This window comes from Eretmochelys imbricata, chromosome 11, assembly GCF_965152235.1.
Source record: "Eretmochelys imbricata isolate rEreImb1 chromosome 11, rEreImb1.hap1, whole genome shotgun sequence".
Classification (NCBI taxonomy): Eukaryota; Metazoa; Chordata; order Testudines; family Cheloniidae; genus Eretmochelys; species Eretmochelys imbricata.
This window is the reverse complement of record NC_135582.1, coordinates 26,874,104-26,901,618: the sequence shown is the minus strand read 5'-3', so window position 1 is coordinate 26,901,618 and position 27,515 is coordinate 26,874,104. Positions and strand designations below refer to the sequence as shown.

Below are 27,515 nucleotides of genomic sequence, written 5' to 3'. Positions count from 1 at the left end.
ATAGTGAATCCTATTCTTTCTTGATATGCCCTCTGACATTACAAACGTCCAAAGAACTGTTTTGTGTTTTCATTGGAAATTGCTGCTAAATCTTTGACCAGTGCCATTATTCTTTCTCCCAAGCAAGCAGCAACCTACTGAACGGTCCTGTAAAATTGGTTTATAAATTGTTAATGAACTCCAAAGTCAAGCTATTATCACATTTCTACTCCACAGAGAGAATACTGTCAATGCAAACGCTCTTCCTGATGCTTTAAGCGTTTAGCATAAATTACACTCTCCAATGGGATCTATTTTCATTTTTGCTCTCTGAGCATTTGTTATATCCTTCCTCGGTAAAGTTTGTTTAGTCTTTTTTTCGTTTGCCACAGCATCACCTTCTGCTGCCAGAAGACCCTCAGATCAGCCTTTCCCACTGCTAAAGTGGTCAGTGATCTGTAATGACCTTTATTATAACTTTCTACAACAGACTTATGCAAGCTTCTTTTCCATTTCTGACAAGTTCACTAACTGCCCTTCAGTCCAGTAGGGATAATGAATGCAGAGAGAAGCACAGAGACACACATAGCATTTGGAAACCATGCCAACAGCAACCTTGAACTGCTAGAGTCCTATTATTGTTGGAAACTATACCAGAAAAGAAGGGGAACCTCCCCCTACCCTGTATTAAAACCCATTTATAGGAAACATATATAAAACGCTTGGTATTTTTCATAAGATCACTCTCTGGAGGGGATGTCTGGAAACTCTGCATTATATAACAGTGATTCCCTGTTGACTCTCACCACTCTCTTTCTTCAGGGATTTCACGTTTAAGCAGACTCACTGTATTGCAAACAGGACATTTATTTGTTTGGGTTTGATAAGTGAGCTTTGGGTAGTCTTAGCATTTCTCTCTCCAGACCCTAAATAGTTATTACAGACCGGAGACAACATGTTTAAATGGGTAAGAGAGACCGATAAACTGTTTCATTAACCGTCTTTATTTTTTTTTCTATCTCAGATTACTTTCAGCTACATAGACTAGGTAGTTAATTTTTTTAAGAGGCCTATACATTTCTATGGGACATCTAAGGAATACCATTGCTGATAAGAACCCTCATAAATGTCTGGGGAATTTTGTTTATATTTCATGTCCATATGAGAGTAGTGCTTTCTCAAAGCAATTTCAGGACGCTATCAAGATAGTCTACAGAGTTACTGGCTGCCTGGTCACACCACAGCCTTAACAAAAATCTATTGAAAAATCTTGTATTTCCAGTTTAGAACAAAATGTTTCTTTTATGGTACAAAAATGAATCTAGGAAAATCAGCTAAAATTACTTCTGTAAATTGAAACTTTAATGAGAAAGCACAGAATATACAGTATCTTCTGAGCAAACAGATGTAAACTGTGTGCATCAGCTTCACAGGAAGTTTAAGTCTGAATTAGTTCTTTAGGTGTCTGACGTTTTTTCAATTGAATCAGAGCTCATAAGGATATAAATCGGAAGTAACTACATGAAAGCAACAGAAAGGTATACTGGTGTTAAACTGGTGAGAGAGAAGAATTAGGCCCTCTGTTTAGAAAATTACAATTTATCAAGAAAGCAGGAAATAGCTACACAACAATTACAAATTAGACTCATTTTAGGCTTGGCAGAATTCAATTTTCTTTGTAATTTCAATTGATAAGATCAATGTTTATTTTTAAGCATTTTTTTCCATTTTTACCAATTTAAATTTTCACAGCTGTGGGAAATTGAAGGGGGTTCAGGTATTGAAGGATCTGACAACAATTACTTGAAGACAGTAGATGTTGAGATTCAAAAAGTTAAAACTTTATAAACACTAAAACACAACTTGTCACCATTGCATGTCAAAATATACCAAGTAAATATCCTTAAAACAAACTCTAATAAGTTCTCAAGCAGCATTTTTCTTACTGTGGCATCTCTAAATTTCTGTTATCATCGATGGAAATATTTTTTCATTGGTTTGTGTGTGTGCAGAGAAATTGATGTTTACTGACATTTACTATTAAAAATCTAATCCTTCCAAGCCTATTTTATACTACCTCATTCACTTTTTTATTATATGCTGAATTTTAATTAATGTCAACAGCAGTAAGAACACAAGCTACTCACTGCTTAATATGGGATTTCTTGTTGGAAACCTGGCATGGTTGCAGTTCCTCCTAAACCTACAAGTAACAAAAATTACCTGGGAGGAATAACTGACAGGCTACATCCTTCAACTATTTTCATGAGAAGGAAGATTACTGACCTCAACGGAATATACTCATACACTGGAACACTTATGTCCCAATCCTGCTGGTATTCTGTGCATGGAACTACCATGGACTTCTCTTAGCGAGTGCCAGAGGATAAATATATAGGATCCAACCCAGCATCCACTGAAATCAAGGAAAAGTTTCACATGAGGTTTAGTAGGAAATGGATCAGACTCATGGGCACTTCTTTCTGTGGGAGCAATGAATGTAGTTCTTGACTTCAAAGGTTCTTCCTTTGCTAATGGGACCTAAAAGAAGCTAACGAAGGACAAAAGAAAGTTTGCAATTATTTTCTAAGAGGAGGAGGAAGAGAGGTAGAGAACCTAGTGGAAGAGCTGGAATTATCAAAACAATTTAAAATACATACAGATTATCAGACAAATAGGTCAACCTTTATATTTAAAACCTCATTTATTTGCACTATGTACAAAATTTACAACATTTAAAAATCAGATATTTAAAAAGATGATATGTTGTTCAGAGCCTAAAAATAAATATGTAGAATCTAACATTTGTGTGCTATTAAAATATCATACTACATCCACAGATTGGCTGGTGCACTAAGAGTTTGGGGCAAAGAGGAGAATTATGCACAGAGTCTCCGTAAACATTGTTTTCAGAGAATTTAATTTTTTTAAAACTATTATAACTATTATCTCCCACACTGTACAGTCCCAGTAACATTGACTTATTTGTTGACCAACCCCCCTGTAACTGTATATAACAGAACTGGTAGCAACTTCATTTGACAGTTCCAACTTCTCCTTTTAAGGGCAAGACAGGTCCTTGCACACCTGCAATGCACTGATGGGGATGAGGTTAGAGGAGATGGAGCTGCAAAGTAGAAGTAGCCTGAATCATTCTATCTATGCAATGATGAAACCATCAGAATAGCTTGGGTTGGTGCTGGAGAACATGATTACAGTGGCTGTACCTGTTGCTTTGGAAAGGTGAGTATGTGCCTTGACACAGCCTTGTACCTTCAATGGCTGGAGAGCACTACTGGGTTCACAAGCCATGTCTCAGTCTAGCACTCCCTTGATATGAGGTCTGCATAGGGACTGAGCTATATATGCCACTGGGGAGAGGCTCCCAGGGCCTGCTTGCCTATGAGTGCATCTGCACAGACACACCCAGAATTTGGCCATATGTCATTTAACTGTACAAATGGTAGGTACAAACCATTTTTAAATGCTTTACTACTAATAAAACATAATCCCTCCCTAGTAAAAAAAGATAGACACTATCGCAGTATAGTCAAGATGGTTCTACTCATCTAGCTCATCAAAATGTTGGTTACATTTGGTGAAGCTTCAGCAGTAACCTAAAAATATCACCCAGTTAATCAAGCATCAAAAACGTAATGTCTACAGGAAAAGTATTAAATATAGAGATACAGCTTACATGTAGGGAGACTACTCTTGCAATCTCAGTGGCTGACCTATGCAGCCCTAATGCCAATGGGAGTTGAGGGTGCAGAGCAGCTCACAGGATTGGGCTTTAATAACCTAAGAAAGTCTACTCAAGAGGGGGCCAAACTTTGTGCAACTGCAGGCCACACCATTAACTCACCAGGAGCCCAAATGACATGCCTCCCTTGCATAAAAATAGCAGATTGCAACCACCCTTGTAATTAATACCAGGGATTGTTGAGATGGTCACTCAAATTAGAGATCCACATATTTTACTGCAATACCATAAAAATGATGCAACTCGACGAAAACACTGAAATTCCATGGTTTTTGACCAAGAACATGACCATTTGTGAATGAAAATGGGCCAACTTTCACGCAGTTTTATTTGTAAGTAAAATTAATTATTTTTTTTTAAAAAAGGGGTAAAGCTCAATTTTCACACTGAAATGTGTAAAAATATCTGAATTTTCACACAAGTAAAAGTTCTCCAACCCCTCAAAAATATGTGGGGCATGCGGAGGAAGGGTTCAGATGAATTGTGAGGTTTTGCAATTTTCCCATAAAAAAAATCTTTCACACAATCCTAAATAGTACAGATGTGTAGCCCAAAAGAAGCCACTGATCATTACAACTAAGGGCTGGTCTACACTATGGCGGCAAGGGAGAGAATCGATCTAAGTTATGTAACTTCAGCTATATGAATAACGTAGCTGAAGTCGACGTACTTAGATCTACTTACCACGGTGTCATCACTGTGCATTTTTTGTTGAGGTGGAGTACACGCTAGAGCGATCGGCGGTTGATTTATCACGTCTATACTAGACGCAATAAATCGACCCCCGCTGGATCAACTGCTGCCCGTCGATCTGAACGGTAGCTTAAGACAAGAGCATTGCTTACTGGGCTCAGTAGTGTCTACATATTATTGATATTTCGAAGAAACTCTACCGGATTAGTGTTTGTGGACAATTTTTATGCCCTTTAGAAGGTACCTTCTTATCAAAGATTTTTTACAGAGCACTTGGATTCCAGCAATATTTCCTCCCTCTTTATAATACATTTCACTACATAAGCCTCGGAGCATAAACCTGTATTGTAATTTGATTAAGTGCAAGTTATCAGTTGATTCTTGCTAACCAAAAATAGCTCAAAAACACTTACATGGAAAATTACACGGTTGTACAATCTATCAAAATTCCACCCAGTTTTTTCTTTAGTTTTAAGTTAAACCAGTGAGGGAAACTTTAATTTACTACTGACCTTGTAAAGCAAGTTAATCTTTTTTCAACATTGGTGCAAAATATTATAAATTATCACAGTATATATTACAGTTTTACCCAATCTTAAAACAACTATCCTATTAGGGTAAATTGTTCTTAAGAATGTTTTTTTTTTTAAACAATACATTAGATTCTAATCATACCATACAAAAATAAATATTGTATAAATGATTTACAAGTGACATACACAACAGTTGGTGCCAAAATTATAGCCAAGACTATTAAAAGTTTCACCCTATATACCAGGAGTAAACATTAGAAATAAATGACGTTTTACTAGCCTTTCTTTGTCAGAGTACAATCATGCACTCCAATGTGTTTCTTGCCATGTGGCTAAACAGTTTTATACATTTTGATATATACTTTTAAATGTAAAACCTCAGGCATAGTCCTGCAGTTGTTTGGGATGTATAATTCTCACTGAAGTCAACAGGAATTTGGAGAGTGGGAACATTGCTGGATCAGTCCTTAATTTAGTAGTAATTTAATTCTAAATTCTGTCTCCAACGGTATTTAAAAATATTGTCATAAAAGTTGAATTTAGGCAAGCTATATCTTATTCTCACTCTTAGTGTCCATACCCCAATGACATCACTGGGACTGGCATGCATGGACTCAGGCCAGAATATGTCTATGTGGTTGTTCCCAAACACAGTGAGTTCAATGGGACTTCTTACGTGCTTAAAGGTAAGCATGTGCTTAAGCGCTTTGCTAAATTAGAGTCAGTGTTAAGGACCTTGAAGGACTGGGCACCTACCTGTAAAAAGAAATAAAATTGTGAAGCACTATGAGCTGTGCTGCCTTGCCATGCACCATCATATTCCACAGGAGGCTTTCAAATAGCTTTTAATATACATTTTCCCCTCTTAGACTAAAGCTGGCTGGTTGTATTTGAGCCCATGTTTCGATCAATAAAGCTTAAAAAACTAAGGTCTCAGGCTTGACTTACAAAAGGTTGTATGATGTCATTCTTTATAGAATAGATGAGTTTTTACAACAGGTAACACCACCATGCTCAGCACCACATCCAAACAAACATTTTAAAAGTCGGACGTGAAGGTTTCTTTTTCCCCTCTGGGTTCTCATGAAGAAAAAAAACATTTTCGCTGTTGATGGACTGCTTTAGAGAAGGCATTTGTGAACAGCTGAAGCCTGTTCACAATCTCCCATTGGGCCCAATTCTCCTCTAACTACTTTTATACTGGTGTAACTCTATTGACCTCAATGGAGTTACTCCTGATTTACATCACTGTAAGTGAAAGAAGCAGCAGATCCAATGGAAGTTTGTGGTGTGCAACAAAATGACAGGGCAGGCGACGAGAGCTGAAAGGTTAGATTAGCTACTGTGAGGTTTCCAAACAAATCAGGAAGGTGCCAAAGATTGATATGAGAATCAAATTATTCTGTTGGAATCAGTAAATAAATACCTCTTCATGAGAGAGCTTCAAATAAGCTGCATAATATATCTTTAACAAATATTACCACTTCACAGAGAGAAGACAAATTTCTAGAATATTCTTTGTACCAGTGTATATGGGCGACCCACTAGCTTTGAAAATATTTCAAATGTGTTTCTACTCAAAATATTAAGTGAAAACAATTGGATTATTCTCCCCTTCAGGAGAATACACTTCAGGAACATTTAGGTGCAGTACTAACCAAAATTAACAAAAAAAAATCAAGAAGAAATTAAAATTTTGGGAATGTTGTTGAAATACTAAGATTTTGAACATATATTAAGATAAGGTCATATATCGATACTAAGGTTTTCATCCAGTTGAGCTTTTCCAACTATACAAATGGCACCATATGACATCGCTATGAAGTAAATACCAACAGGAGACATGACGTTATTATTGATATATGTTGGGAAAGTCTTTTTGTCTGATTTATAGGGGATGTCGTTGCAAATATTGCATCAGTTGCATTTCTGGGTAATGGCAAGTTACAGATATTTCCTTCACAGCAGGAAGTGCAGATCTGAAAGAAATAAAACTGTTCAGTAACCAGAGTTATTCCACTTTTGAAGATACCTCAGTACCTCAGACTAATGAGTGGATTTATCATGATGTTTGCAAACCATCACATCGGTCATTCTGCTTGTATGTTATATCCCTGCCCCCAACTCTTTGTCTGTCTTTCCATTTACATTGTAAGCTCTTAGGTGTGGAGACGGTCTCTTATTCCATGATTGTACAGTGACTGGCACAATGGTGTCCCAATCTCTGCAGGGGTTCCTAGGGACTACTGCAATACAAATAACAACAGTCACCCCTCCTTATTCTGGAGAGGCCTGGAGACACTGAATTTGTCTAGGATAGTATTAAGGTGTTAAGAATAGCAATTTGGGGTCTGGCACGCGGTCAGGTGGTCAAGAGAGTTGTCTAGGACAGATGCGTGGCCTGGACAAGTGATGTCTGCTATAGGGAGGGCCGTAGCATTCAGTTTAAAACAAATATACTTTTTTTCAGAGTAAGCCATTTAAAAAATAATACCCATTTTGGCTGTATGCTTACAGCAGAGTCGATGCGATATGTAGCATAACTTTCAGAAATTAATCATGAATTTATCTAGGCCTTTCTAGGTACCCATCACCTGATATCTAGGCTAATATAATACTGGAGAATTAAATACACAAAGATACATGTTCTACGTATACAGCCTATTGGGAATAAATACTATTCAAAGGCCTGAATTCTCAGTTTCATTAAGGCCCCTTTACACCATTCTGGCAGCATAAAGAATACTTATAAGGTGTGTAAAGTAAATTCAGCTTCAGTGGGACTGCTCCCAATCCCATGTATAAAGTTTATCTTGTGTTTTTGTCTTGGAGGATCACCACCATAATCTGTCTTGGAGTTTAATTACCCAAGCAACTCTCTTTAGTTATTAAGAGTTCAAGGGCAGAGAGAATTAGAAGTTTGGTTCCACAACAGTTAGTGATAAAAGATTTTAAATGTTACCAACCGGTCACATTTGAGAGCAACATTCAGAAATATTAACTAAGTACATTGGACACCACGCATCTTAACTGACCTGAATGCTGGAAGTGTAAATGGGAAGGGGCGCATTTAAGGTATATCACTCAGTTGTGTCCTAGAATTACTGAATGCTAGCATAGGATAATAGATAGAAATGAGCATATGGGATTTTTAACTACCCTGCAAGGCCCGCATGACGAGTGTCGCCTAGTGGAAACACCACAACATTTCAGGGGGTGTTGATTCCTGTCCAGTATCCCCTGTTAAAAAAAAGGAGCATAAAGTTGGTGCCAGTGACTGACACATACCCAGATACAGCAGGCGTTACTGCAAGTGAACATTTCAGGGAAGATTGTGCTTTGGTTCCATATGACTATGGATGGACATGTAGGACCAGTCAGGAACTTGGCTCAGGGGACAGAGGAGTTGCATGCCACCAAGAACAAGTGAGTCAGGTGTGGGGGACGTGAGGGAGTGGCTTCCCCCCACTTTCAGGCATCATCCACTGATCTGGCCAGGCAACAGGTAAAAGTAAGTTGCACCCTTTTCAAGGCTACAGTAAGTTACTTCTCCTTGCAGAGGGAGCGAATAATTCCTTCCTGGGTCTACTGCATGATGTATCAATATTTAATGTCATTTGGGAAAACTTATCCAGTCAACATTAACATTCTCATTTCCTCCTCTCTTTGGGGGCTGGAGGAGTGCTTTTTGGTCACCAGCCCATGCCAGCATAGTTCCTGCAGAAACAGTAGTGACATGGGCCAAAAGAGAGGCGGGGGAAGGAACAGGTGAAGAGGAACATGGCCTTCGCACAGATGGCACAGGCCCCTGCGAATAGTGGGGGAGCCACTGGTTTACCCCTGCTTCTTTTGTCGCTCACCATCAAGTGATAATCATAGAATATCAGGGTTGGAAGGGACCTCAGGAGGTCATCTAGTCCAACCCCCTGTTCAAAGCAGGACCGATCCCCGACTAAATCATCCCAGCCAGGGCTTTGTCAAGCCTGACCTTAAAAACTTCTAGGGAAGGAGACTCCACCACCTCCCTAGGTAACACATTCCAGTGTTTCACCACCCTCAGAGTGAAAAAGTTTTTCCTAATATCCAACCTAAATTTCCCCCACTGCAACTTGAGACCATTACTCCTTGTTCTGTCATCTGCTACCACTGAGAACAGTCTAGAGCCATCTTCTCTGGAACCCCCTTTCAGGTAGTTGAAACCAGCTATCAAATCCCCCCTCATTCTTCTCTTCTGCAGACTAAACATCCCCAGTTCCCTCAGCCTCTCCTCATAAGTCATGTGTTCCAGTCCCCTAATCATTTTTTGTTGCCCTCTGCTGGACTCTTTCCAATTTTTCCACATCCTTCTTGTAGTGTGGGGACCAAAACTGGACACAGTACTCTAGATGAGGCCTTACCAATGTCGAATAGAGGGGAACCATCATGTCCCTCGATCTGCTGGCAATGCCCCTACTTATACATCCCAAAATGCCATTGGCCTTCTTGGCAACAAGGGCACACTGTTGACTCAAATGTGTAGGAGAACTTCACAGATCTTCATGTGGCCCAGGCAGGAGGGAATGCTATGGCCCTAAATTGCTAGAATACCACAGGGAACAGAGCTTGGTTGGTTACTCATAGGAATATCTGACTGGAACCTACTTTTGAAATGTGTCAGGAGTTTGAAATCTTGACTTATTTTTCAATAAAACAGCCTTTTAAAATAACCCATTCCTGATAAAATTAGAAGATCCAGCTCATGTATGGAATAAATAAGTCACTGCATGATTACTGACTGGCCAGTGCCCTTTCACCTATCACCAATGCCCTACATTGGTGAGGGTACAAAAACACTTCACAGGACAATGTCCCCACTCATTAAAACTAACTGGGCTGAGAAAATCAGGAAGTATAATAGTATAAGCAAAATGTTGTTGTTTTTTTTAAATTCATTAGAATGGTTCTCTTTCCTGCAGTACCAGTGGGTCTTTAACATACCATCAAAAACGTCTAGCCATGTCCCTGTCTTTCGTCTTGTGGACCCAACATTTTAATTCCTCAAGGAGAGTGGGATGATGTTACTCTTTCCTGTGTTTATGTTTTCACACTTTTCAATCTGTATATATACATACTGGCCCAAATCCTTCCTCAGTTATTACCAATTTTTACTCAGACAAAGTTTCCTTTGCCTGAGAAAAGGGAGTTTTGTCACTGCGTAAAACCTGACTAAGGATTTCAGGATTTGCTCCTGTATTTGTAAGGGGAATGTTAATAGATTTTGCCTAGCTCTGCAGAGTTCATGCAAATTATATGCTCTCATTATTTAACACGGACCAAATTCACTTAAATCACTAACATCAGTGGGAGCAGGAGTTAGCCCATAATCCTCTTCACCTAATGCTTAAAAGGATCACTTCCCTTTTTTCTATGAAACAAAGCAACATGAATATAGCAAAGGACTGATCAAAAATAGAGACATTACGATTTTGGTGATGTCGTTCCACCTGTTGTGTGTGTCAGACTTCTGGCTAAGAGCAGAAGATTTCTGCACAGTTTTTACCAAAGCAGATAGCTTTTGCTCCTAACCTTGTGGCCTTCATGTTTTGAATCTATGCATCCAGTAGACAAACAGTCCTCCAGTGGCACACAGCGCTTAGTGACAGATATACTTTCTCCACCAGCTTCCAATATGTGTTGAGTGTAGCAATATCTTGTCCCTAGAAAGAGAGAGAAAAGCATGTTTGGGTTTGGACAAATTCTATTTATAATTCATACTTCATAGAGTAGTTGTGATCACATTCTGGAAATATGGATGCAATCAGTAAGTAAAGAAAGTCATGGCAAAGACAAAAAAATGGAAGAAATATACCAAATTCCTATCCTAGATCAAAGTGTAAATATATACACACTAGTGCTGTAAGCTCTTATACAGCTCCTCAGATCTCAAACATCTCTGAAACTTTTAAAGTTTTGATCCATATGATAGAGTCATAGAAGATTAGGGTTGGAAGAGAGGTCATCTAGTCATATCTAGATATGGATCCAAATATCATGGGTGAACTAAAGAGACTTCCAGACTCTGAGCATTTCAATATGGATCCAAGTCTAAAAATCAATAGCTCAGGACCATCCCTAGTTTATAGCACTGCTAGCTAAAAAAAAAAGTATTAAATTCACACCAATTGCAGGAATTCGCCATTCACGTTTTGTCCCTAAAGCTGACCTTTCATGCCCCTTAACATCAATGTATATGGGTTTAAAGATTCTCTTCCACTAACTTCATGTACATGCTTTCCTTCCTCATGATTGAGATCTCTGCAAATGCGAGTCATCCTTCCCATAGTCCATAATCTAGACAGAGGACTGAACCGGTGGTCAGGAATGCCTGTCTTCTAATCCTGGCTCTGCCACCAGCTAGCTGTGTACTCTTGGGCAAGTCACTTAGCATCTCCATACCTCAATTTCTGCACCTATAAAATGGTGATTAATGCACTTCCCTACCATACAGGGAACTTATGAGGATTAACTAGCTCTATGTTTCCCAAACTGTAATGAAGTCAATGACATCCTCCACTATTCCCACTAGGGGCGAGGGTGTTAAACACCTTCACATCTCAATTTATACATCTTCTACGCCTTCCCTTCCCCCTGGCCAGTCCTTTGCACCCTTCTCCCACCCCCACAGGAAGCTGTACCCCACCCTTTTGGAAATGCTGAACTAGCTAATGTTTTTTAAATGCTCTGAAAATGTAAACCATTGTGTGAGTGATTTAAAAAATCATAATTGTCTTCAACTACAAAGGGAACAGAAAGCCACTGGGCTCTGATTTCCTATTTCTGTAAGATGATAGCAAAATAATATAAACAGAGGAAACGTTTTTTCTCATTTTTATGTCCTGCTTGGTAGGTAGTGATGAACATCCTGCCTGCTGTCATGGGGGAAAAAAAATGTGTAATTAAATTAAAGTGGATGTTCTTGTGCAGCTGTTATCTTTAACTGGAAGAGAGTCTTTCAAACTTTTCCCTTTTTAGGTATTCATCAACTACAAAGAGAAGGATTATTGAACAAATGTGTTATTAGTTAACACGGGCAATAAAAATACCAGATGTTTGTCATAAGTTTGGCCAGCTCTGAACTTGAGTGGTGATACCCATGACAAACAGACTTGAGCATTTCAGATCTCTGACGATGATCTAACAGACTGCCTTTGCTTAAATCTACAGTCACTACAAATGCAAGACTTTTAATATATATTCTACTAAGAGGTCAGAGCCTAATTTTATCAGATGTTGAGCGCTCCCTACTCCCACTGAAGGTGACTGGACTTGAAAGCACTCAGGCCCAGATCCTCAAAGATATTTAGGCACCTAAATCTTATTGAAATCAATGGGAGTTAGGTGCCATTTAATACCTCAGCACCTCACAGGATTGGGCCTCTAGAGTAAAATCCATTCCCAATAAAGCAACAGAACAAGGCCTATGCATGTACCACTTTAGCCTCACATAAACCTTATCTGTTGCACAGAGCCCGTGCTGCCCCTCTGCACAGGGATGAAGTTCACCCTTTATACATATCAGCTGAAACCCATTTACAATTCCATGTTTCTAGAAGACACCCCAATATAATGCACCCACTGGCTCTCTTTAATAGGGGTTTCATTGTGATTCACAGACTTACTTTGGGCTGAAAAAGTTTGATAAGGAACAATATTTTACGTCGTTTTTTTGAAAATATTCTAGGTCATAACCAGTGAGATATGTGCATTTGTGTGTCATATGAGACCTACCCTTCCTCTCTTTCATAAATACTTCTTAGGTCATGAACATCTCCTGCAAGGTGAGGATCACCCTGAAATCCTGTTGAAGTCAGTTGGAATTCAGGGGCTCTGCAGCTTGGAGAATCAGCTCCTTAGTGAGCAACAAACTGTGTTTAAGTATTACTGAGGGTCAGATCATCCAAGGCACCTAACACCTATTAAAATCAATGGCAGTCAGGTACCTACGTACCTTTTAGGATCTGGACCAGAGTGCCTGGGTGACAAATGAGAACACCTGGCACTTCTCAAGACATGCTCAGTACCTTGCAAGATTGAGCTCTCACAGAGAAGCATTGCAATGCTTGCATTTACCAGCTTCCATCTACATGCACCAGTGAAGATGCTCTTATCATCCCAAATAAAAGTCTTTTTTCCCTGGATTCAAAATACATGCATACAAAAACACTCTCAAGGGACTGAAGTAAAGTAATGTTCTTTGTGCTTTCTAGCCTTTTGTTATATATTGCCTGTTTTCCCAGTGCAGGGTAAGAGCAGTGATCACAGCTGATAAGATGAAGGCATACCTTGGGTTTATATAGAGGACAAGAGGCAGCCCAGAGCAAAGATGAGTGTAAAAGTGAAATAGATAAATCTACATTACAGTTAATACTTTGGGAAGGTGAGAGCTTTGGTATGCTGAAGCTGATGGGGTCACAGGTAAGCAAATGGGCTGATGGGCCTGCCCACTACATAAAGTTAAACCAAATAATCGAAGAATACATAATGGAGTCAGTGTCCTTTAGCTGTGCATCATCTCTTTGGCACTAAGGTGTCCAAGGCAATGTAGGAACTGTGACACAACCAAGAACAGAGTTCTCCTGTTTCCCAGATACTTGCCTTAATTATAAGATCATCTCATATCAAGTTAAATTTTACCCAAATTTTAAGTTGTACAAAAAAATGAATTTAAAAAAAATAATATATGATTTAGAAGTTGAAAATGTTTCTTTAAATACAGCTTCAGTTAAAGGTGGAGCTCGTACTGCCACCTATAGTTAAGGTTGCCCAACACTTTCCATTATATGACCCCGTTTGCAATGACTTATAAGTTTATAAACAGTTCAGGCTAAAATTTCCCAGGCTGGATGTCTGCCTCAGAAAGAACTGTATTTTTTTTTTTTTTTAAGTTTCAACAAAAATGCTTCAGTCATTTCAGATAATTAAGATTAGGGGAAAATCTGTTTTGTCCATGTTAAGAGAAATTCTTTCAACCATTCTGTCAACAAGCTCTGGCACCTCCATGCTGTGCCATTTGCCATCACAATGAAAATTCGCCTAAATTTGATCAAGTTCTAGCCTCTGGAAAATCTCCGTTTGCACATGCTCAGTAGACATTTGTTAGAATTTGGTAGCAAGTTCTCCGAAGACTCCATCTCCACTGAGCATGCTCAATCCCCTCACAGCTCCTATGAGCAACTGGACTGCATATGTCTATCCCCACAGAGTGACTGAGCATCCTGAAGCCTCAAGTGCTGAGCAAGCATTTCCTTCCAATTGCTCCTCCCAGCTGCTGAGAGCTGCTGGGGTGTTGGGCACAGGGAGCTGTCTTGGGAGAGAGGGACAGGATTTAAGTGGGGATGGGCTAGAAGAAGAGGGGGCAGAGGCTGGGATGTGGTGGGGGAGGGCAACAAAAGCCAGAGTGCAGGGGAGTTGAACAGGCATAGAAGTGAAGGGGGCAGGAGGTGGGGCACTGGAGGGGTGGTGTTGGATGACAGCAGAAGAGGGAACAGGAGCTGGGGCTTGGGTCTGTTAGACAGTAGCAGAAGGGAAGGGAAGCAGGAGCTTTAGGAGGTTGGATAGGAGCAGAGAGGGCTTGACTTTCAGTTTTACCATGCTTTTAACATAGGATTTTTAGATGTAATATGTATACAGGATCTGACAGTCATAACCATGTCGCTGCTTCAGATGGCACCTATCCACTTAACAGTTTGCCTCAGTTGTCAGACTCTGCTCAGTAGCCATTCAGGAACTGAATATCAGGAATACTCCTAGTGCTGGGTCATAACAGAACTGGATAACTAACACACTGTGCTTGAGATGGGCCTACCCAGAAGAGTGGGCAGGCTAATGTACAATGCTAAGGCATGAGTCTGCACTCTTCTGCACTCTAGCAATTGCTGTCAGTCATTCATGTTCACTCCAGGGGTTGTTCATGTTTTAATAATACACTGCACTAATCTTTAGTTATGCAGAAATGTGCTTTCCATGGTAACTCTTGCATTTAAGCTCCTGTGAAAGTGACTTAATTTTTTAAAATATCTATTTAACTAAAACAAATTTTCTATTATTTTTTTAAATGCAATACCGAGAATTTTCTTATCTTGCAATGTCACATAACACAAGCAGTCCAGAAAAGGTTCAGATAACTGCAGAGCAGGAGGTGCTGCAACTTTACTCCCCCCCCCCCCCCCCCCCGAGATAAAATCACCAACCTATGGAATGAGTAAATAACTTCAGGTCTTCACAATTAGCCTGGGGATCAATTTTCAGTTATAAGGTAAATTTTTAGGCCTGTTTACTAGAACTGTGACATGAAATTATTTTTTCTTCTTTCAGTTTGTTTAAAAAAACTGATAAATTAGTTTATTTTGAAATGATTTGCTTGGAAAGTTGGAGATAAAAAAACAAAAACAAACCAACAAACAAACACAGACACTGATTTTGCATCCAGAAGGAACAAATACAGATCACATCTGACTTTCCTTACAATGTGAACTGGTAAAGTTTTCAGCCTGATTCTGACTCATGTAAGCCAATAGCACTGATTCATTTAGTAACACCAGTGTAACTCGACTGACTCAGTGGAGTTATTCCTGAATTACAATAGTGTTAGAAGACAATCAGGACCAACAGATTTACACCAGTTTAAAATCAGTATTAAGTGATAGCAGAATTAATGCTTCTCTCTCCCCCTTTCTCTCAAAAAAAAAAAAACCCCACACAAAAAACAAAACAAGACAAAAAGAAAAGGAGGACTTGTGGCACCTTAGAGGCTAACCAGTTTATTTGAGCATAAGCTTTCGTGAGCTACAGCTCACTTCATCGGGTGCATAAAGTGGAAAATACAGTGAGGAGATTTATATACACACAGACCATGAAAAAAATGGGTGTTTATCATACACATTGTAAGGAGAGTGATCACTTAAGATGAGCTATTACCAGCAGGAGAGTGGGGTGGGGGGAGAGAAAACCAAGGTGAAGTGAGCTGTAGGTCACGAAAGCTTATGCTCAAATAAACTGGTTAGTCTCTAAGGTGCCACAAGTCCTCCTTTTCTTTTTGCGAATACAGACTAACACGGCTGCTACTCTAAAACAAGACAAGCTACACTTGTTTTTTATTTGTCAGCTGTGAATTGTTCTGCTTTGTTCCATCTCTTTGCTTTGCATCTGTTCCAAAATCCATGGTCATAGATAAAAAATGCCAGTGCACGTTATACTTGTCATTTCTGCAAGCAACAGCTCATGGAAACTACTCCTTCCTTCTTCCAAAGAAAGAGCAACTCTGGCCTTGGCCCTTTAAATTTTCTACTTGTTCTGCAGAAAAGGAGAGCTGTTTCTTACAAGAATGCAGTGGAAATCACCTGCAGGACAGGAACACTTTAAAGAGCCAGAGCTGTAAAATGGAGTGTGTTGCATGCATTGCTGCCCAACACCAAAGTAACACCGTGCTGTCTAGGTTATTATTTTCCATTCATTCCAAAGAATGCCACTATAGGGAGGTGGCACACAAGGACATTGTCTCAGCCTCTGAAGATAAAAAAAAGTAGAGCATATAGTGAATCTGAGCTTGGTTCAGGCTGAAGTCCAGCTACAAAGTACACTGTTCCCAATGTACCTTGATAGTTTTAGGACTAAATGCTCCATGCTATGTGAGCAAAATGCTATCTGATAACTCCATTCTACGAAGATTTGGGCTTCTTTGTTCTAAAGATAAAAAGATGGATTTGAATTTCCACCTGGTCGATTCCGGGCTCCAAATCCCATATTCTGTAAATACGTAGTGATCCTGCTGTGGTGAAATGTAAGAGAAAACAAGCATTTTTAAAAGCAGATAAAACAAACAAGCTTTAATACAAGGTAGAGTAGCAACAGTAGTTCACAGACATACCATCAAAAGCTGGTCTGCATGAGCCTGATTAACGAAATAAAGAGAGTCACTGGAAACATGATTTCCAAAAAGAAAGCAATTGGCATTGCCTAGCTATTGGCTTCCCTTTAATGTCTGAACCAGTGATTCTTTGAAGCTGGGAAACATTTTTATTGAAAGCAAGCCTTGCAGTCATTCTTTTGTGTCTGATAGACTAGTCTGCAGATTGTTTTTAGCCACTATCATCATTGTCAATTATTTAAAATAATGTGTATTCCTGCCAAAACAGGGTGGGAACTGCTACTATTGCCATCATTTGACACAAGCTGTTCTGATCTTTCATTGTTATTGAAGTTACATTAATTTAAACTCTTAAAAAAACAAATTAAATTCAGAAGGATTTCCTGCATCTCTTTGGTTTAGTCTAGGGACACAGGATGGCTGGTCTTTGCTATTGGGACTATTGTCTTTTGGTTTCGGAGATGCATGAAAAGCACTAACTACGGAAGGCATTTGCAATGGGCCAATCACCACCAAATCTAGGTACATAATTCAGAAAGATGCTGGATGAGAAAGCTAAAGGACATTATTAAATATATATTAAGTGCCGATTGAAAAGAACTGGCTAGATGAAGGCTGCTTTCCAAAAACGTCAGCTGCTTACATCTTGAGTTCTGTAGATTCAGTTGCAAAAGGTCAGTCAGCAATATTTCTTGACCATTGTAAACTTCTCTCTGCAGCTCCTTTATTTTGAACAGTTTCATGAGTAACTGTCAGGGCCAAATCTGGATCCCCTATGAATGGCTCAAGAAAATGGACTTAGTCAAGGGGACTTGTACCGGTTTTAGAGGAAGACGTACACCAGTGCGGGTATCTAGCAGCAAAGTGGAGGATACTCACACACCTGTTTTGCTGTGGCTGGACTATGATAGTTTATACCCTTGGGCTTCCCCTATATATGGGAAGGATATGCTTGGCCAGTGGATCTGTGTAGTGTTGATCACCTGGCCATGCCTGTCCCTCTCTCAATAGCACTGGGGAGAGAGACACCATGAATAAGGCTCTGTGCTTGTCACAGAGGTCATGGAAGTCACGGATTCCGTGACTTTCCATGACCTCCGTGACTTCTGCAGCGACCCAGGCAGCTGGCCCGGGAGCCACCTGAGCACCTCGGGCAGCCCCTGGGCCAGTCTCACCAGCTGCTGCTGGGGCAGTCTTGGGCCCACCCCCAGCAGCAGGAGTTTGGGTGGGCGGGAGCTTAGGGCTGGGGATTGGGCTGCAGGGCGGTGTTTACCTGGGGGGGGGGACCTCTCCAGAAGGGCTACAGGAACTCCCCTCCCTCAGCTCCTTGCTCTGCCCGCAGGCACCACCCCCACAGCTCCCACTGGCCACAGTTCCCAGCCAATGGGAGCTGCAGAACCGGGGTTTGGGGGAGAGCAGAATGGAGGCAGCACATGGAGCTAGGAGCTGGAGGTCGCTGCTTCCCAGGAGCCGGGCGGGGAACCTGCCCCAGCCCCGCCAACCCCCCACCCAAGCACCTGCCACACCCCTCAGGCTGTGGCGTCCCTCCTCCCCCAGCACCTGCCACACACCCCCAGGCCATGCCCCCCTAGTACCCGCCACACCCCCTAGGATGCTCCTCCAAGCCACCCCTCCTGTCCCCAAGTTTTAGTCAGAGGTATATAGTAGATGTCATGGACAGGTCACAGGCTGTGAATTTTTGTTTATTGCCCGTGACCTGTCCATGACTTTTACTAAAAATACCCATGATGAAAACGTAGCCTTAACCATGAAGCATTGCCTGTAGTACACATGTAGTACACAGTCCCCTGGTATCTCTTCATAGCCCACTCTCTGCTCCCCATGCTAGGCAGGCTAACTATGTGACTACATGGCCCCACCAAGGCTAGAAGGATTTCTCCCAACACACAAACACAAGACAAAATGAGGAAGAGCAACAATGAGAGACAAATGGAGTGTGAAGGTGATGTTATATAAAGGATGTCAGCATGGGCAAGAAATGAAAGATGAAAGCAGGAAGCAATTAATTGAGAGAATTAGGAGAGACATTCAGAGCACGGAAGAGAAAATGAATGAAGAGAAGATAAAAAGCAGGAAAGGGCACCCACAGAATTTGGATCCCTGTCAGGATTTCAAAGACTTCAAAATTTCAGAGGTATGCAGATCTGTGGTTCTGCGCTGTGCTCAATGTCAGGCCAATGGGAACAATTAGAAATGAGGCAAGATTTTTAAAAAATAAATAGTTTTCCAAAAGGTGGAGTATACCTTTGATTCAAAGATTCTCACAACTATCTCTAACTAGAAATCATTTCTACTACCTGACCAAAACTGGTCTCCAGATCTGAGCTGCTTTAGTTTGATTCAAATTTATGTTAGTTGATTTTCTATGGGAGTTTTGCCATTTTGAGTAGAATTATGCACAGTACTCTCTCATTATATACTATCTGGTGGATGATAACCCCGCCCCCCCCCAAACAAATCAAGACTGGTTCTTTTTCCTTGTATGAAACAAAACTTTCCCTCCCAAAGTTCTTGTGGGTTTTTTTAGTGTTGCTCCCTGGTGTTCTAAGGGAACGCAGCAGAATACAGAAGCCTCATTTGCAAATTAATAAATATTTTCCACACTCTCCAAACAGGATTCTGTTACATTTCATGCCATTCCAGAGTGTCTTCCGGTCCAAGGCCAGGTCCTGTGCCACTTCCCCTGGCACCCAGGCCCACCCACTACTTCGAGTTCCAGCCACTGTCTGCACAATCTCTAACCTTGCTGCTCTTCCTTGGGTTGCTTACTATCCCACCTCCCACAGGCTTTCTCCACCTTTCTAGGTGTAGGCAAGGATCCCAGGGCTTCTCTCTCTCCCCCTAGGGCTTTGTCTACTCTAGCACTTTTGTTGACAAAACTTTTATTGGTCAGGGGTTTGAAGAAAAACACGCCCCTCACCGACATAAGTTTCACCACCAAAAGCACCCATGTGGACAGCGCTGTCGGTGGGAGACGCTCTCCTGCCAACATACCTACCACCACTTGCTCGGGGTGGTTTAATTATGCCGGCAGGAGAACTCTCTCCCGCCGGCATAAAGTGGTTACACAGGAGACCTTACAGAAGCGCAGATGCACTGGTACAGCTGTGCCGCTGTAAGGTCCGTAGTGTAGACATAGCCTTGGTTTCCTCCTCCCCTTCCTCCCAACCCCAGAGAGTGACTGACAGCTTCCACACTGTAGCCCCTTTCTGCTGGGAACTTCCTGGTTTCATACCTTATCCATCTTCTCCCCTAGCTGGGCTTTATTAGCCAGTAGTCATTTCCAATCATGCCAAACTCTCCACCAGGTGTGGCCTATAAGCTTAATTGGCCCCATCTGCACCACCATAACCCCTTCAGGGCTGGTGTGGGGTGAACACCTCATCACAGTCCCATTTCTAAAAGTGACTTACATACTTGGGAGCCTACGTCCCACTGACACTTAATTTCTGTTTCAGCTGTGGGAGAACATGGGGATCGATTAAAGCTCTAAACCCATCTACTGCAAAGGGAAGTGTGAGCGTTGGATGCATCATTTGTATCATCCACCAACCTTACTTACAATAATTGAGGCTTACGGGTATGAATAGCCATCACCTGAATTCAAATACTTTTGGAGAATAATGAAAAGCATAGGATCATTGAAATGTAGGGCTGGAAGGGACCTCGAGAGGTCAGGTAGTCCATCACCCTATGCTGAGGCAGGATTAAGTATATATAGATCATCCCGGGCAGGTGTTTGTCCAACCTGTTCTTATAAACCTCCAGTAACGGCGGGTGTTGGATACCTGTGCATGTTATCACTTAAATGGGAATACTTAGGCATTTCCTTAACATATTTAATCTAAACAGATAACATGGAGCTAATTTACCTTTTGGACAATAGATATCTGGAGCCCATCGGTTGCATTCATAATTGTCTGCCGCCTTTTCACAGGTGAAACATTTAAATCCACCAGGATATGGTGTGGCTGAAAAATGTAAACAAAATTCATTTAAACTGATGATCATTTAGCCAGTCTGTACCATGCTTTTTAAAGGCACCATGGTAATACTCTTTTTTAAAAATGTATTTGCTGCTAGATATGTGTGCCTCAGCCCCATCATAAATTGTTCTGGATTTTAAAATTCTGGAAGAACAAGTACAAGGGCCCAGTAAAACAGTCATACTCAGGAAAATTGCCCACAGCTGACCTCCAGGGGAGTTTCATCTGAATAAGAGGTATGGGATCTAGCCCCGTAATTGCATTTGCTCATTCTCTGTAGCAAATATTATTTCACAGCAGTATTCAATACTGTTACTCCATCATCACTATTAACAAAACGTCAGCTGGACTAAATACTTCTGAAATCGGTCTCACAGAGGAAATACACTCACACTTTTGAATGCCGACTGATCTCCCAAATGGAGAAAACATCAATTTGCTGAACCTCCAGCTATCAGTAATCTGCTAGAGTACAAGTTATTTCGCCAAATGTGAAACAAAGTTTTAAAGTGCTCTCTTGGCAAGACCTCTGCAATATATCCTAAATGAATCCAAGTAAATGGATTTTTCCAGATGCTGCCATCTCTCAGTACAATGCCCAGAAACTAACCAAAGAACAATAGGTGAAATGTACAATTGGCACAAAGCCAAGGCATTATGTGGGGCAATAAAATGGGGATAGTATAAATTAATTTCACTCCATCTCATTTCAAGCAACCAATGCAAGATTCAGTACAACACCTCTATAGTCACTGTTCCAGTCCAAACTCCTAAAGTTCCTCTCTAGGTAACCACTGCACACCCTATACAGAGGTGTTTGGGGCCCTTGAATCAACAATCTGTGGCCAGTCCCTGGATCTCAAATGTACTTTGAATACCAACCTATATGGAGTTGGTATGCATCTCTGAAGGCTGGTCTGTCCCAAAGCCCAAAGAGCTTATATGATTTAAAGCAGTGGTTTTCAAACTGCGGAATGCAAGGCACTAGGTTGCGGCGGCTCTGGTTAGCACCGCCGACCAGGCCAATAAAAGTCCCATCGGTGGTGCTGCCCAGCTAAGGCAGGCTAGTCTCTACCTGTTCTGACACCGTGTTGTGCCCTGGAAGTGGCCAGCAGCAGGTCTGGCTTCTAGGTGGGGGGGCCAAAGGGCTCCGCATGCTGCCCCTACCCCGAGCACTGGCTCTGCGCTCCCATTGGCCGGGAGCAGGTTTAAGACAATCTGCAGCTCACCTATTTGCAAAGGTCTAGGTAAATGCTGTGTTAAACTTTGATTTTGTTGGACAGAAAGCATTACATGGCACCTGACCAGATGTAATCTTCTGAAATTAAAACATAGGCCAATTTGTATTAGCAGAGACTGTCACAAAATATAGATTTTCTCCTCTATATGCAAAATACAAATCTGCCTATGAAATGATTATTAATTCAGTTTTGGCAAGCAACCCAAATGAGAGCACAAAAGTACTCCAAACTCTTCTTTATGGCTGTCTTCAGGCCAGCATCCCAAAACATATTCATCTCACAAGTGTCCAGGGATTGGGGGGTTTATTTTAAAAAGTAAATGGCTCCTCTGGATATCAAAAGGCAGGAAGGGTTCTCTGGAAATAGCTTCTAGACAACAGAGATGTGTGGCTAGACGCATGTGTGTGAACACTGTTTCTTGTAGTAGACCATTAACTAATACTATATCTGATAAAACAGGTGAGCAAAAAGGAGAGACTGTGGAAGTTCCTGAGCTGCATGGTATTTTCTTTATCTTCAAAGCACTACTGGAGTAAAATAAAGTTTCGAACAGTTGTTGCCACAGCTGTGAGTGAATCTCATTTGGCTCTTGATCACAGAAGTTAATAAGCTCCATAGACTGTGTTTCGGGACATAAGGCCTCAGTCCCTCAGGAAAGGGCGATTCTAAAGAAAAAACCAACCTCACGGTGCCCCGTAACTGCCTGTAACTTTATCCATCCATTAACTCCCTTGGTCAGCAGTGGTTCACTTTGTACCAGCTTTCTTTGGAAGACTACTGTGGAGATTTAGTCTTTGTTCAACATACACTAAAAAAAAAAAAAAAGGCTAAATTTCTCCAACAAAGATGTTTGTTAGGGGTGCACAAACACATTTTGCCTAATTTCAAACCCACTAGAACAAGTGTGGGTTCAAAAGTTTGACTCACAAAGTTGATCATCATCAGATTCCATTTAGTGCGGGTGAGGGGGGGAAAGTTGGGTGAAAAAGGAACACAGAGCAAGCAGAATGAAAAAAAATACAATGAGACTGAGAAACTAATGAAAAAATACATGCAGCATCTTATATTGCTATCGAAATGAAATGCCTTAAGGACTTGGTTGTGCAACCTTTGCTCATGTCGGTGAGCACTTAAATGAATAATCACAGTGATTAAATAATTGCTAACCACAATAAGTAAGATCTGCATAACTGAGTCCTAAATTGGGCAGCCTCTAGTGCCAGTCTAGCTCCCTTCTGCCTCTAAACAGAGCTGGTTGAATTTTTTTTTTAAAATTGTCAATAATAGTTTTTGTTCAAAATTTAACTTTTGATTAAAAGAAACCTGAAAAGGGTTGGGATTTTCAGTCACCTCTAGCTCCTAATACATAGGCTTCCCTTTAGCTCAACAGATATTGGAACAGACCTTTAGCTGGTGTAAATTGGCACAGCTCCACTGACTTCACTGACTCTATGCCCATTGACACCATCTGAGGATCTGGCTCATTATTTTTCATGACTCATCCTTGGGGCAAATGGATTTAAATTATATGGGCATAAGGACTGCAACCTCACACTAGAGCCAGAACCCATGAAAGAAGTTCACAAAATCTCAAGCTCTATGAGCTTCACCTCATTTAATCAATCAAAAAAACCAGAGGCTCAGAAAATTAACAACTTAGTGGCTGAGGAATTGCAGGGATAACATCCTTTCAGCTCTAGCTGAATGCTTTCAGTGTGGCTTGGTCAATGGTAACAAAGTCATTGCCATCCGACAGCTGTTCCCTGGCCCCTGTGAAGGAGATTAGTGATCTTAAACCATTTCCTAGGGACAGGTGGTCACGCCACCAAAAATTAAAAAATAAAAATAAATAACTATTGTTGGCAGAGAGCTCTTCGTAGAGAAATCAAAGACTGAGGACCTAATCCAAACTCACTGAGTCTTTCCATTGACTTAATAGATTTTAGCCCAGGCCTTGATGAAGGACGGAGCCTTCACAAGGTTGAGCTGTATAGGCAGGGCCACATTAACAGGCGTCTACTGCTGTTGCTTGGGGTGCACCTGTTCTGTGATCAACAGTCGACTTCAATCTCCAGGGCTATCAATGTGGCACCTTTCCTGAGCACTGTAAGTTGTGTTTTTATTTCCACGAGTCTATCACAAAGGACAAAAGTTGCCTATAAAAGTGAACTACGCTTACCTCAGCTGTCTGCCATTTACACACATTAGTAAAAGAAAATAATTGTCCTAACAGTCTGTAGAATTGAAACATAGGTGCAATGCTAGACTGGGGAATGAGATACTCAGTAAGCATTGAGGATAGCTTCACATTATAAACAAGCGCCCCCATTAATCCCCTTTGCCAAATCCTGGGTACTTATGGCACAGACCTTGCAGCCTATTGAGCACTGCTGAAATAAATCTAGAGAACCAAGGACTAGCACCTGGCACTCACATTTCTCCACACTGAGGTAGGGAGGCTTCCACATAGTACTCGTTATAATACCAAGAGATGTTCAGCAACGTAAGCAAACCTCCACTGCCATACTGAATGGAGACATGGTGAGCAGGCGATAAAATGGGTGTGTCAGAGCCAGACAGAGTGGGACCACAACATGAGCAGTGAATGCCAATGATGTGTGTACCAGCCATTTTCACTACCAAAAGTAGTGAGTTACTTGAGTGTGCTGAAGAGCTGCACTTAGAGGAAACAGAGAGCAGAGACAGCCATGATGATCAGATGCTGCTAGAAAAGTGTGTCCTAAGTTTACTGGGAAACAGTATCCCAAGGCCAACTGCTCAGTGCCTCATGACATCTACTAGCCAAAAGTGTTTTTGCCATCCCATTAGTCTGTAATGCCAATCCCGGTAGCTTACTTCACTTATTAGACTCTCAGTAACAAAATATCAGATTCAGCCATCCTACCAGTTGTTCAGTGCTGCTATCGCAGAGCTTTCATCTGAACTCCAGAAGGATCAAGCCCTAAGTATACATTGAGCGAGGTGACCTAGAAGATCCCTGAAGATACCTGTCTGGTCAACTTTATTATATCATTTCAATAGCACAGGTAGTTTGGCTTTTAATCGTTTGTTGTCATGTAAACTGACCAAGAAATATTCTTCTGACACAAAGTATATTGTATGTACGCACATATAAAACATACTTCCTTTCTATTTTAATAACTTACTTTCTTTAGTGCAGAGGCTAACATTACAAAAAGCTACATATTCCTGAGCTCAAACTACCCGATGTTTCTGCTGTCTGAATTCAGGGTTTTTTCTTTAAGCCTTGGCACAGTGACATCCTATTTTAAGCATGTGAAATGAATCTTACTTGAAGGATGAAGGTAGATAATATCTTTCACTGTGAAGTCTCTAGGTTGAACTGCTTTCAGACAGTCAGCAATCAGGCTAAGTAGCAGAACCCAGGCCAGGGTAGGCCAGGATTCCATTGCAGAGCGGGGCCTCACTCATACGGGTTTCTTGGGAGCACGCTTTCTTTATAATTGGAAGAAAAATGCACCTATGATACAAAGAAGAAAAACAAAGAAAAGTGAAAATATTACAGCTACTGTCTCGACAGCCCATCCAAGGGCCAATCCTCCTCTCAGCACACAACCCAAGTAACCAAGCTGGGCACTAGGGAGTTGTGCAGGGGCCAGGAAAGAATTCTACTTGCACCCTAAGGCTACAGCTGCAGTAGCCCTCCTCCCCTGTAGTTGTGGATCTACCACCTCTGCCCCCTCCTTCCGTCCATCCCAGCCCTCCAAGCCCTTCTCTCAGCTGAGGCACAGGGACCTCCTCAGAGCTGTGCTCTGCTAGAAGCCGCTGTGGAGCTGAGTCCTGACTGCAGCGGAACCAGTCTATTTGCATTGCACAAAGTTTTGAGCCAGGATCTGAGAACTTCAATGGCATAGATTCTAGTGGGGTCAGCGAGCTCCAAAGCACACATGGGAGAGAGTTTTGCCCCTGAGTGAGCAGCAGGACAGCTGTCATAATCTCTGGCTTCTGCAATGCTACAACAAGGTAAGTTTAGATTGCTTGGTAAAATTCCATGTGACCTTTACTTTGTAAACAGGGATACTGTCATCCCATTAGAAGCAGTCCCCTGAAAAATCCCAGGGTGATTTTTATCGCATCTGAGTTATAATGAGATCTAACTAGTTCTATCTTAGAGACCATTGGAAAAGTGCCAGACTCAGACAATAAGAAATCCAGTGAGGAAATTCAATAGAAGATTCTTGTTAGCAGTGTGTGGTCTAAGGCACTTTGGAGCAGCTTCTCTTCGTACACCTGTTCTTGGGAACCAGAAGGGCTTTAGGGCTCAGTATAAAGAGACTGACATTAAGTTGTTGTAGTCGCTGGTAATATACCATTATGTACAACACAGCTCTTCCCCAGATCCTACCCTCTCACTAAAAACACATACAAGTCATTGCTTCTTCTGTCCCTATGGTGTCCTGTGAAGAGCTAAGCATCTTTGTCACAAAAGTGGCTTCTCAGTGATTCCATCCACAATTCAGCAGAGCAATTAAACATGTGCTTAGGTCCCTTTGACATGCTTCAGGGCTTTGTTGACGCAAAGCCTCCGTCCCTATGTCACCCTCTCCTTTGCAGTAGCTTTGGCGCACAGGCAGTCTCTCCGGAAGAGGTCCTTGTCAGGCAGGACAACAGCTCTGCCTCTTTTGGCAATAGTCTCACTTCCAATGTTGATCTGCTACCATTGAAAGATCATATGAATCTGCTGTTATTCAACCACCAGAAAAGCTAAAAGTAGATTTCCATGTTTGTTAAAACTATGCCAGTAGCACTGTTATTCAAAACATAGTGGGCTAGACCCCCAGGTGTGCCTAGAGCTGCGGTTGGTAACCTGCAGAGGGGACATGGTTTTACATCATTGCTCCACAACCTCCCACTCTCCGATCCTGAAGGGTTTGGGGGCAAACCAGCCCCCAGTGCAAGTTAGAGCAAACCCAGAGCTACTCCAATTTGTCGAAATGGACAGTGGCTCCCAAAGGAATAAAAAAAACACACTGCACGCACAATTCTCCCCCGGGAGAGAGGATGAGAGAAAGAATGAAGTACATGAGACAGATGTTAGTCACGTCATTTCATGGTCTCCTGGAACCACTCAGATACGACACTGGTTTAAGAATCAGAAAAGCATAGGAGCCAAGGAGCTGTCCAGGACAAAGGGAGTGTATCATCATCTCTCCTTTTCCTTGGCATGAATACCCTCTTTGAAGAGGGAGGAGAGGATGGTATGGGTGTAGGCAGCAAAGTAGTCAAAAAGGGTATTTTTTTAAAAAAGAAATTTCACAAAGTTTTTCATGATTCTTTCCCTCCCCTCTTCCCATTTTTCATAGCCAGCTCCATGGTTTTTGTTCATTAAAGTTATTACTACTTTATATGTGG

At 41.3% G+C, this 27,515-nt stretch overlaps 1 protein-coding gene across 1 annotated transcript in view; it reads right to left on the bottom strand.

The window, feature by feature from the left end:
• Positions 1 to 4,198: 4,198 nt before the first annotated feature.
• LYPD6 (LY6/PLAUR domain containing 6) overlaps positions 4,199 to 27,515 on the bottom strand; it is a 66,735-nt gene continuing 43,418 nt past the window's right edge. Inside the window, exons 2-5 of the mRNA XM_077829838.1 lie at positions 25,435 to 25,623; positions 20,767 to 20,865; positions 10,534 to 10,664; positions 4,199 to 6,947 (exon numbers count right to left, since the gene is read on the bottom strand). Of these exons, the coding sequence (XP_077685964.1) occupies positions 6,786 to 6,947; positions 10,534 to 10,664; positions 20,767 to 20,865; positions 25,435 to 25,552 (510 nt within the window). The 5' untranslated portion in view covers positions 25,553 to 25,623 and the 3' untranslated portion in view covers positions 4,199 to 6,785. The remainder of the gene's footprint in view (positions 6,948 to 10,533; positions 10,665 to 20,766; positions 20,866 to 25,434; positions 25,624 to 27,515) is intronic.